At 30.6% G+C, this 13,242-nt stretch overlaps 1 protein-coding gene across 1 annotated transcript in view; it reads left to right on the forward strand.

The window, feature by feature from the left end:
- Positions 1–13,242, forward strand: part of LOC148281646 (nose resistant to fluoxetine protein 6-like) — a 73,388-nt gene that overhangs the window by 38,948 nt on the left and 21,198 nt on the right. Inside the window, exons 2-4 of the mRNA XM_088226392.1 lie at positions 3,185–3,372; positions 4,930–5,117; positions 5,778–6,069. Of these exons, the coding sequence (XP_088082518.1) occupies positions 3,185–3,372; positions 4,930–5,117; positions 5,778–6,069 (668 nt within the window). The remainder of the gene's footprint in view (positions 1–3,184; positions 3,373–4,929; positions 5,118–5,777; positions 6,070–13,242) is intronic.

Genomic DNA, 13,242 nt, shown 5'->3' on the forward strand with positions numbered 1-13,242 from the left:
AATACTTCGGAGATTTTAGGATATATGAGAGCTTACCAAAGGCGGCCCATGCTAAATCTCGCCTTCTTTCTATTTCTACATCTTGATTATCTTTACCGAGCTTTATTTCATGTCCTAGGTATACATAACTATCAATCTTCTCAATTATTTCTTTATTTACTAAGATGTTACATGATTGGTTTGCATCACTCATTACTTTAGTTTTTGAAGCATTCATTTTCAAGCCTATTTTCATTGATGCTGTATTAACTTCGTTTATCATGTTTTCGAGTTCTTTCTCATCTTTAGAAAAAATCTTTAGCAAATATAATAAAGTAAATAAAACAACATTATTTTTAACCACAATTTTTTTTCCACCTACCGGTTTCAAAGCAAACAAGCTTCTTTGTCAAGGTTTATACACGTGGAGCTAACAAATTGTATTTTATTCAAATATTGAAGTTTATTTTAGTTTTTGGATAAAGATTTTATGGGGGAAAAAAGACAATTTATTAGCTCCGCGTGTAGTATTTAGTTAACATAGATAAAATAAAATAGGAAATAATTAATAAATTACATAAACCTTGACGAAGAAGATTGTTTGCTTTGAAACCGGTCGGTGGAAAAAAAAAGTAGTTAAAAACAAAGTTGCTTTATTTATTTTATTATATTACTTTAATATTATCTCAGCAAAATAATATGAGACGCACAACCAACGTTAATAATTATTTTGAAAATAAACCTTTTATTTTTAAAACTGTTTTCAAGATTCTTCAGGTTGAGAATTTCCTTTGGAATATATGTACGAATAAGTAATAATACACTACAACAATTTTAAGAGTTTATTAACAAAATTGGTATGTGATGCTAACCTTGAAAAATACATATTAACCAGTACGTTATTTATTTTTTATGTGTAAATTAGCTATTCAAACTAGCACATTGTTTTATGGTTTGTCAAGAACATGTTTCCGGTGTTTTCCTAGAAAACCCAGGGACATATTTGAGATATATCGTATATCAGATAAGCACTTAAGTAGTAAAAACAAAAAAAAAGGTGAATGAAAGAAGAATGTTGAAAAAAATAGTTAGATCATGCTGTATAGGAGTATTTATAGGTTCTTTTCAAGTTCTGCGTTTAGGAACTTTTACACTATACCTTTTATCCATTCGCTCCACCTCACAAACCCGAATCTTTGGGCACCTAATTTTGCTAGCTTTTATTTCACCAACTTTTGCATTTTTTTACAAAAAAATATATGTGTGGCGGTGATGGGTCAGATTAAAGACCCAGTTATAAAACTCACATTTAAGCATTTTATGTGGGTTTTTCAATATCATTTAATTATCTCAATTTGTTCTGAAACTATAAAAAGGCGTGTTTCATGTACGGTTTTTCACGATTTTTAAATTGAAAATGACGTATAAAAATTACTTTTCACATAATTGATTATTTTCAATACTACTGGGTCTAATCGGACCCATCTCCGCTAGGTATAAGTTAACTCTTTGCGGCACATTTTTTTCTTTGAATGAAAAAAAAATCAATAACTATTATTTCTCTGACTATTAAGTTTTAAAAAATTCAACAATATTTGAGTATGTTCAAATGCTTGCAGACTGGCTGGATTACCTCCCTAGGGAGTTATTCAAATTTGAATTTATTGCAACAGAGAGGGACAACTTTGATAAAGGTTTCAGCTTCTTTACTTTAATTGTTTGTAAATATTTACAGTGTGTAAAGTGGCCACATAAACCAACCAATGACAGGTCATAAGCTCTGTAAATGCCTAGACTTCCATATTCCCTTCTCAAAAATGTTTTCCCTCTTTGATGCAACAAATTAAGGATTTAATTCCTCTCTGTTGCATTTTTTTTTTTTTTTACATTTAAAAAACAGATTGAATACGCTTTTCCAGGTGATACAAATTTGACTACCATCATGTTAGTAAGGGAGTAAAGAAGTCTAAATCAGTCAGATACTAGTGACATATATTAAGGGAAATTTAATGTCTATATTGTATTATCAAAGTGGTTATTATTTATAAACCACGGTTGTAGAATTTTTTTAAATGCATTGAATGTGTGGTACGTTTTTTTACACCACCGTGCTTAAAGAATTAAACTCTAATATTAATAAATACAACAATTAACACTGCAAGTATTTTTACCTATAATATGTCCATAAATAATATACATTGGATATGAAAATTAAACATACCGGATATATATATCACTTAAAAATAATTGACAATGTGTGAATTTGATCATCATTTAAAAAAAAAATATCATAAAATTATGTGATGTAGACAAACTCACTGCAAAAAATATATCACTCATATTGTTGTTAGCTTAAAAAATCATAGCAAAGATTTACAAACTAATATGAGTCGGGTTGTGGTCCCATGGGTTCGAAATTAGTACCCGCTCTACCATACCTTCTTTTGCATTTTAAAACATGGTTATTTATCACTGAAATAAAATAGTCCCAAAGTCGCAACATTTTGGTAAATCATAAAGACGCAAATATTTATTAAATTATTTTTTGAAACGCGTAATATTTCTCTTTAAATTCTAGTTAATTTTTAGTTACTAAGTATTTTCTATTTTATGGCGGCCTTTTTTAAAAACTTTTTTCTTAAAAATAATTTTACGTATTTCCGATCTCAATACTGACTTCTATACGTGTCAATAATACATAGTCACGGGTCAACATTTTTTATTGTTACAAAAATAATTACATTATTATTCTTATTCTAAGTGGTGGGGGTCAGTACTATGTAAGCTCCTGACGTCATTGTGACCTGTGAAGATCTATTGTGACGGGTCCCCGTGAAAAGTTCTCGCCCTCCACGCCTAGGTCTATAACAAGCCTAGGTAATGTGTGGAAGGCGGGGGTTTACATTTTTCTAAATCTCCCCCTCCAAGCCAAGATCCGTAAAGTATCGGGCTATTAGGTAGGAGGCGAGCTCTTTAACATCCCCAGGTTTAACTTGTGGTTCCCCGAGGATAAGGCTCTTTTTATAATGAAAAGGATCACATTCACATGGAATTATAAAAATAATTACATTATCAAGTATAATAAATAATATATATTTGAATAATTATCTATATTATTATGTAGGTTGGTAGGTACAACTGCATCTAAATGATAAATAAAGTACATAATCATTCTTTTTTTTATTCTTGTTTCCTTATTTTCTAGTGTACGACGCATCAGCAAAGTCTCCGACTGGATTGTTGTGGGGAAATACATTTCAGCTGGGAAACTTTGACGAGTGTTTGCATGCCAGGAGTAATGATGATCAGGATACTTCCTCTATCCAGGGACAATACTGTTTGGCTAATGTACAGCTGAAGAAGTCCGCTTTGCCGAATATTCACTATGGAAAGGTTTGCCACATTTTTAGCACCTCAATATGTCGAAAACCAAATTATTTCGGGTTATTGGATCGGGAGGTCTGACGTTCGAATCTATGTCAAAATTTGTTTCCCATTTTCTATTACAGCTAAAATAAAATGTAAGTAAAATTAAAGTATTTGGGTATATTATAAGAACGTAAAAATGTAATTGTCAAAAGAAAAAAACACCAAACCATACACACAAATTAAAATTCAATGAGGAAGTTCAATGCTACGGGAAATCGAATATAAACAATGTTTTCTTTGACGGGGTAAAAAAAACATTTGTTTCTCTAAAATCTATTAAAAAAAATAAAAATAAAAACTTATTTAAATGACGTCACTGTGCTAAATCAACAATTGATAGAGCGTTGTTATATATTTCGATTTCCGGAAAGCCAAATCACAATTTAGAAAAACCCACTGAAGAGAACTAGTGACGTGACGACTAATTAAAAAACACAAAACTTTCAAAAATCGTAGCTATAATAAAACATGTAAAAAAAATAATTTTCAGAAAAAAATATTATGATATCGTACAAAAATATTCTTCTTAGGTTTCACGGTATTGCCCTGAAAAACCATATAACACTGCATAAAAAATAAGGTGAAATTGTTTATTACTTTTGAAATTATTATTTATTCTTCTAAATCTGTTTCGTCGCCTTCAAAATACTCCCGCCTGATACAATTCTCTTATGTCAACGTATTTGCATAACCTCAAAACAATTGTTAAAGTAGATTTTCGGAATTACTTGTAAAGCGCGCAGCGATTTGGTTTTTATCTCTTTAATCCTGTCAAAACAACGTCCTCAGGGTCACACAGTGCTAAATCAGGAGAATACGGTGGTTGTGGAACGATATGAGTTGAATTTTTGGCGAAATGGTCTCTGCGCACTAATGCAGTGTGAGATGATGCATTATCGTGGTGCAAAAACCAAAAATTCGACCTACAATTCTGGTATTTTTTTGCAAATAGCTTCACGTAAACGTTGTAATCGCTCAAATATAATTTCTTGTTAACAGTTTGACCCGGCGGAAGGAACTTATAATGCACCACTCCACGATAACCGAAGAAAACAGTCAACATGATCTTGATTTTTGAACGACTTTGGCGCAATCTTTTCGGTCTTGACTCACCTTTGAGACGGTATTCGCTTGATTGGTCGGTTGTTTCCAAGTCTTATGAATAATTACATGTTTCATCTCCAGTTACCGTGCATTTTATTTTACCCTGATAGTCAAAAAGCATTGTTTCACGGACTTCAACATGAAGCTGTTTTTTTTTTAAATGAGTCTTCGAAATACTGTTAATTATTTTTTATACACAACGTTATGTTAGTTCTTTAAATGTTATAAACAAACTTAACAAAGCTATAAATTATATACAAAAAATCCATATATTATCTCAGTAAATAACTCTGTGTTTTTTTTTTAAATAAATTTACGACACAATTTTTCAGTAAAAGGTCAACGTTTATTTTTCCATGTTCAAATAAATAACTATTCAAAATATTTGCATGTTGATTAATAATATTATATTTCCAGCGCACTGGTCCCCGTGAGGACATACACTGGGCAGTTTGTGTACCTGCCACCTGCTCCTCAGACCTGATCCAGGAGTTCGTCTCCAATCTCCTCATCAGCTCACCTGGTGGAGGGGATATAACGATTTCTCCAAACCAGTGTCACAAACAAGAACCTCTTCGTATTGAAACGAACGATATCGTTTTTGGGTAAAAAAATATTTACCTACTTTAATCTATGTTTTCTGTTTATACAGCGGACAGAATTCTCAAGTTTCACAGTAGAAATAAAGAAACCAAAATTAAAATTGCTACGTACTTACCTACTTTTGTTTTCATTAAGCGTATTTTTTTCTCGTGTCTGGCTTTTACTTATACAAACGTATTCCCGTATTTTCCCTCGGATTATAGCACTATAACACTATTTTTGGATTACTATAGATATTGACCATTGGTGTATCTCTATACGTCTAATTTTTTATGGGAACTATGACCACCCAAAAGTCTAAAAAAGTGACCAGTTTTATATTCATACGTACGGTATTTAAATTTTATAAATAATTTTCAAAAACGGAAAAAGTACCAATACATAAAAAAATATTTTGACACTCTTTCTTAGAAAAAAAGAATCGGTTCAGTTTTGCAACGCATTTAAAAAAAGTACAATTTAATGCTTAAATTTTTTACCACGCTTAAGAAAACATTTCTTGCATCCAATTTCCCGTGAGGCTGAACTTCCTCATTATAGGAAACGGCAAAATATTAAAAATCCTAAAGTAATTAATAATTTTTTAAAAGTTTTGTGTCACGAGTTATAATATTATGTTGGAATAGAAGAGCAGAAAGTGTATTTTTTATACTTATTTTCAGGTCATTTATGCTGGCATTCAGTGGGGTATTATTACTGTGTACCCTGTTTCATGTCTACATACATTATAAAAAAAGGAATTCTCCCAAAAGGAAACCAACTATTCTAGAATCGTCCATTCTTTCCTTTTCCGTAGCAAGAAACCTGCGGAAAATATTCAGCGTTAAGAAGAATGAGCACGGATTGGACGCCATTGCTGGGATTAGGACATTTGCAATGTGCCTTATACTGTCGGGACACGCGCTGATATTTACTTTCAGCGGTCCGGTCATGAATTCCGAATTCTACGATGATGTAAGTACAATATACATTTTTAAAGATAAATATAAATCAAATTTATTACGAGGAACTAGGCCAGCGGGTACGCGTGAGTTGGGTATTTTATATAATGCGCAATAACACGCTGTTCGCGGGTAGATGAATTAATCAAAAGTTATTCACGACTCTTTGAAGATGACCCCTAAAATATTTTTTTGGGTAAAAAATAAGAACGAAAAAAAAATTTTTGTGTTCGACTGAAAATATTATATATAACTCCATACAAATATATAATATATGAAAATCGCTCAATGCAATTCAATAAAAATTAATCATGTTTAAGTAAAAAAAAAACAACAAGTACACTTTTTTTATTGGCTTAATGATATTTTTTATATAATTATTATATGGCAGTACAATAATACAAGTCACGTTCTTTAAAAAAAAAAAATTAACATGAAACATGAAAAAAAATTAACATGATTGCAAGACTTTAAATTGTGACTGAAGTTAGGTTATTTTATCATTTTCGCCCATATTTAGGTGTCATTATATGTAATTCATAGGTGGAAAAAATTATAAAAAATTAGTGGTTAAAAACAAAGTTGTTTTTTTTATTTTATTAAAATGAATAATCACAAAGTTAGTGCTTCAAATATAAAATCATTGTATGTGTTCACATAATATATTACATATAGAAAATACATTTTATGTATACTTTTTTTTAGTAATGTTGTGATACTTTACTAAATGCCAGTAATTACGCCCACAGTATATGACCTTGTCTGTTTCGGCTTTGGCCAGTTTCAACCAATAAAACAAGTTCCGGGCGCGGTTTCGGTTCCAGCCAAAAAATTGCCGATACTACAACTCGGCCGAAACCTGCGTTCGGGATGTGTCGGATTACGTTCGGCTGTACTTGGGTGGAAAATTAGCTCAATTAGAGATATTGGATTGTTGTCCATACAAATAACTAGTTATTGTATAACCGTGTCTAACATAAAAAATAAAACTGGACTGATTTTATGATTTGATGCCTATAGTAGTTCTTTTATTTTTATATTTTCGTAATTCCTTTCTAGTTAATAAGTCAAATTTCCTATAACGTACATTTATGAACTGTTACATATAAGTTACATGTTATATTAGAGTTACGTTTCGGTGTCCTCCGATATACTCGTCTGATCCATTATTTTAACTATTAAAGGTACTTGATATCCGACAAATTTATATCAAGGAAGTATTGACACATTTCTGGCTAGGCGACCACGGTAGGAGGTCTTTACAGAATGCCCGTACTAGGTTTTCGCTTTCGCGTAACCGAAAATACTCAATACCAATAACACGTACGATATTTGCTCGGAGACACTTTTTCTACATAGCTCAAAGAGTTTTCAACGACTCGGATAAACATATTCAGTTCTCCAAAACAATGTCTATGTTAAGATGAGGATCCACAACTGGATTTTGTCGAGGGGAATAGACTTGATTAAGATTACTCCGGGAATAAATTTATATATTTATACATTATAGACGATATCTTCATTTTTATACTTGACACTAAACTTTCTTTTACAATTCAAATTGAACATGTTATCAATAAATTCTTAAAACTTCTTGGATTTATTAACAGAAGCACAGCTGACTTCCAAAATATCAATACCCTTAAAACTCTATTTTGTTCCCTAGTTCGCCCGCACCTAGAGAATTCCTATGTTATCTAGTCTCCATATATGATGTTCACATCAAGAATATTGAATCAGGTTAACTTCGATTTTTGAGAAAGATAGGATGGAGGTTGGGCTTGTCCAGAGACCTATATACGTATAATGAGTTAGAAACCACCATGAATATATCTTCTCTTCAAGACCGTCGAAATAAATCCGACCTTATAGTCCTTTTTAAAAATCTCAACTCACTCTTTGATGCGTCAGAACTGCTGAGCTCAATAAAATAAAATATCCCAACTAGAAACCTCAGACAAAACTTCCTCTTTCATAGCGATAACCATAGAACTAACTATGGTTTTCATTCCCCTGTTAGTGGGCGTATATATAAATAAATAAATAAAATAAATAATTTTTTACCTTTATATGTATATCGTCTTTGAATAAACTTAAAACTGATGCTTAATAATTTGTGAATATGTATTTTTATTATTGCTAATGGAAACATAAAAATGTTTATTAAATTATATACTGTACCGTATAATGGATTATTTTTTTCGTTTTATTGAATAATTTAATTTTTAATTTCACTACCAAAATTAAGTATGAAATTATTTAAAGAAATTAATTCAAATTTTAGATGCATGATCTCAACTTTGCTACACCATATTTCATTAAATACCTTATCAGTATATTATTTCTTAACATGTAAAAAGTTTTATTATGTATTTTGTATATTGTTGTGTCATAATATTTATAAATGAATTGATTTCAGTATAGAAGAGTCCCGACTTAGTGCGGAATTTTCTATCAAGTCGGGACACATAAATTTTAGTTGTGGTGGAATAAAATGGAATATTATATGAATGAATAACAACGAACCAAAAAGCGCTAAAAATTAAAAAATAAACTCATTAAATTTATTCCTTTAATTTCATTGTGAATTTTATTTTACACTTTACTTTAATTTGATTTTATTTTATTCAGAAAATATACAGTCATACATAATAAGTATTAAAAACAAAAAAAAATACATAAAAAGACCAATTAAGTGTTCATAAATTATGCAAAAGATATAAACATTAAATGTGACAAAATAAAATAAAAAAGAATTTCAAGTGAGAAAAGAATAATTGTTAACATTTGCGTTTTCCATGGAGGCAATAAATAAAAATACCGAATGCATACTCCGAGTCATCCACGCACACACACATGAACGCACATATAAAACATACACATGAACGCACATATAAAACATACACATGAACGCACATATAAAACATACACAAACATATACATTACATTATATGCGGCACATATACATAGCATAAACCACTCAAGATGCACATTCAGCAACTATCCCAAATAATCGACCCCAAAAAGAAATTTTCTGTACAAATGCAACGTGCAGTTAAAAATGTCTACAACAATACTGAGTCCATTATAATTTCTACAAGTACGTCTAATGAATGAATTCGAGGTGTAATTGTTTTTACAAGTTGGGACATAAAAAAGGGAATTTAATCTGGTATAGCGAAGAGGACAACGGAAACCAATATTTTGTAAAAGATACGGCGAATCAACCATATTATTTAGAATTTTGAAAAGAAAAATTAAATCAGATGTAAGGCGCCTTTTTTGTAGTGATTCTATTTTTAAATCAATCAAAGATGCGCCGTGATCATTTTCAATGTTGCCAAAACGATATTCCAGGCTCCTTATAAATTTCTTTTGAATTTTCTCAATTTGATAATTCACTTATTGTAATGAACTCGTTAACAATAAAAACGCCTAATTTTGGTCATATTGAAATGACTTTTAACTTACTTCAATAAATTTAGCTTATTTAAACAGTTTCGGTTTCAGCCGCAAATTGGTTTAGGTTTCATCAGAAACTTAAACCAATTGCAATGTTTCAGTCGCTCACTACTTGTTTGCCTATTCCGCGTTCTTAAGAGTCCTCACTACCATCAAGAGAACTGAACTTAGTGTCTTTTTCTTATATTGAAATTTCGGGGTCATTTTCAACGAGTTGTAAATACCACACTACAAGAAACATGAATTAAGTTACGGTAGAGTACGGCTGATCCGCGAGTCCGCAACTCGAGTCACCATTCCTTTTTACCTAAGTATATCCAACAAAAACCCAAATTGTACTTGTTGGTAGTAAAAAATGTATTCAAAAGTGAATTTTTCTACACTTCTTCTTTTCAAAATAGATGGTACAGATATTCCATTCATGACTTCAGTCAAAAACTTAGGTATTATCATTCATAAGCATTTAGGGTGGCACGATCAGGTTAACAAAGTTAGCCGTAAACTTTATAGCAGTTTGCACTCACTTAAAAGATTACAGAATTCCTTGCCAATTAATGTTAAGCAAACATTAGTTCGTAGCTTACTTCTTCTACTCCTTGACTAAACATATGTATGTTATCCACATGCTAACTCTGGATTACTTAATAAGTTGGAACGATTGCAGAATGTTTGTATACGTTATATCTTAGCTCGTCGTAAATTCGACCACATAACCGAATATAAATACACTGGTTGAGTATCAAGTATAGAAAAAAAAATCACATTCTATCACTTCTTCACAATATTTTAAATAATCCTACTTCTCCTGTTTATCTGAGAGAGCTCTTCCAACCACTATCACAACACGGACTATCTCTTCGTTCTAGTGATGAAAGAACCCTTTTAAAACCCTTTCATCGCTCTAATTTTCTTACCTCTTCTTTTACAGTAGAAGATGCTCAATTTTGGAATAATCTACCCACTAATGTTAGAGACGCCCCTTCTTTATTTACATTTAAGTCAATATTGAAATATCACTACCTAAATATTTAAGTTGTTCCTTTATCCTTCTTTTTTCCTTCCCATCCCCTCTCCTCTCTTCTTAGTATAGTGTTAATTTTTGATGTATTTTTATTTTCTTAATCTTTGTTTTTAATTTTTGTCTAAAATTGTAAGATTCTATATGTCTATGTACTTGTAATTTTCTCAAACTGAACGGTTTGGGTGGGTAGGAAGAAATTGCCTTAAGCCAATATCCCCGTCCTTGTATGTATATAAACTGTATATGTATATTAAGTGTTGATATAAATAAATATATACACATTACACATATATAATTATGTGTACCTAATAGGTACATGATTTTGCACAGGAATGTCGCTATTTAAAACCTATGTACACAGTCCGTACCGCCTGTGTTAGTCGGCGATTTATAAAGTTCAGTGAATATCTAACTATTTAATCAGGCATTAGGTCTGCTAATCGTATTTATATACCGTGATTAAAAACATAAATAGTAGGTAAAATACCAACATTTATATTTGTGTTGATATAATGTAGAGGATAGGGGGGCAAAACCGGAAAATCAAGAAAATAATATAATTACATGTCATAACCCCAACAATACAACACAAACAAATAATATAATCACTAGATCCTTAGCACAAAGACAACATTAACCAATCGTTTATATTTATTTATTTATTAATAACATTGTACATACAATTATTAGGAACAAAAACACAGTTTATAGTGACACATGCCTGTGAATTTGCCCCGACTCTTTTCGGACTAAGGGATTTTGAGTATTATGCAATTAAAATCTATAACCTATTTTCGCTATCCATTAAAACAATAATTAATGAGAAAATGTTCAAAAAGGATATCTAAAAATGAACCTTGGAAGTGGGTAGAAGTAAAATGCCTTATTTTCCTAAACCAATATTGAATCACCTGCTCCACAAACGTATCGTTTATGTTATGTTTTTGTTATTTTATTGTGCGTTTTATGGTATAAAAAATAAAGGTTTACAGACAATTAATATGAACAAAAATACTTTGTGTTACCTAACCTAACCTTGGGTAATTTCTTTTTATACATTAAGTCTTCTTTGCATATTCTCAAATGTAAAAAAAATAAAAGAATGTATTTTTAAGTGTCTTCGGTACGGATAACCCCAGTTAAGTCTCATTATTTTTATTATTTATTTTTGTTTATAATGTGAAGAAAATTAATAAATAAAAAAGTAACATAAAAGCTTTTGCAAATAATTAGTACCGAATTTTTATTTACTATCTTAGTATTTTTTACAATAGGATCAATAGCGATCTTTTTATGTTTAAAAAAAACCTTTTTTTGTCATTAAATTCATGAACAAATGTCCGAAATGGGGCTAATGCCTGAAATATTTATTTTTTTCCATTTAGGTGGCAGGAATTAATTTATTCCGTTTCTAATTAATTTATGTCAGATTCCGTTTTTATGATTATTGGACGGGTTACAGAGAACGTTTTTTTACGAGAATTTCATAATTCTTAATCGATACAAAATCGTATTTTCCCTTTGCTGCTTATTTTGTCTTCCAGATAAACATTTTTTTCTGTAGAAACCAATTTATCTACATGTACACGTAGTTACGCCATGAAATTGTGCAATCTTTACAAATTTCAATCAAGATGTTTTAAACCACATTTTATAACTGCATTACTTATTTTCCACTTTTTTTATGGCGGATGTTTTTATTCATTTATTGACTGGATTTTTTGTGTAAAGTTTTTATACGATAATTGGCTATTTGATTCTATTTCTTAGCTTATATTGACCTCCGTAAAACGGCATTGTGCATTCACACAATGCGTTACATATTTATTCATATAAACTCTGGACAATAACATAAATGTGAATTACATAAAAACACGATGAAATAGATTGAGGTAGTTAAAATTATCATAAATCAAACATTTACACGTAAAATTACAGTATTAAATCGGGTTAATTAAGTCGGGTTGTGGTCCCGTGGCTAGTGTCTCGGACTCACAGACCAAAGGTCCGTGGTTCGAATCCCACTCTACCCCAACTTGATTCCATTTTCTAATAGTGAGTTATTTAGAACTCGTTGAGAATGGCCCTCAAAATTAAATATTTGGGTAAATTATAAGAACGCAAATATTTCTTTTTATTAAAAAAAAAAAAAAAAAAATAAATAAATAAATATAATATCACTTAGGCAAAAGTCCTTTTCAATATATGTTTTTTTAAATATCTATAAATACACATAAAAAAACATATTTTCACGTCGGGATTATTTTTAATGAATGCAAAGTGGTTTAATCACTGAATAGATAATACACTAGAAGTGCCAATAATAAGTTTTACTATGAGTACGGGGGTATAATACATTACATATACGTTATTTGCATCATTGCAGCTGATATTGAGTGTACTTTTAGATTTTTGGGTGCTAGAAGTAGAAATGGTGATGTTTCAGGTTTTACTGAGTTGATAGTGGCTTCCATATTAGCAATACCATTTTCCAGCTTTTCATGGCTGGAATTTTCTTGGTATTATATTTTTTTTAAATCTATCCTTACGCTATTTACTAACGTTTCATTCAGTTGCCTTACTGATAGCTCTATTTGTTCGCCTAATTTATTGGCGATGATTTCAAGCAAAGAAAATCTTCCGTTCATATTTTTAAATATGGATGACTCAGCAAGTGCATCATGAGTTAGGTTGGAGATTATA

This window comes from Micrasema longulum, unplaced genomic scaffold (assembly GCF_059751315.1).
Source record: "Micrasema longulum isolate JH-2025_06_02 unplaced genomic scaffold, ASM5975131v1 h1tg000428l, whole genome shotgun sequence".
NCBI classification, from domain to species: domain Eukaryota; kingdom Metazoa; phylum Arthropoda; class Insecta; order Trichoptera; family Brachycentridae; genus Micrasema; species Micrasema longulum.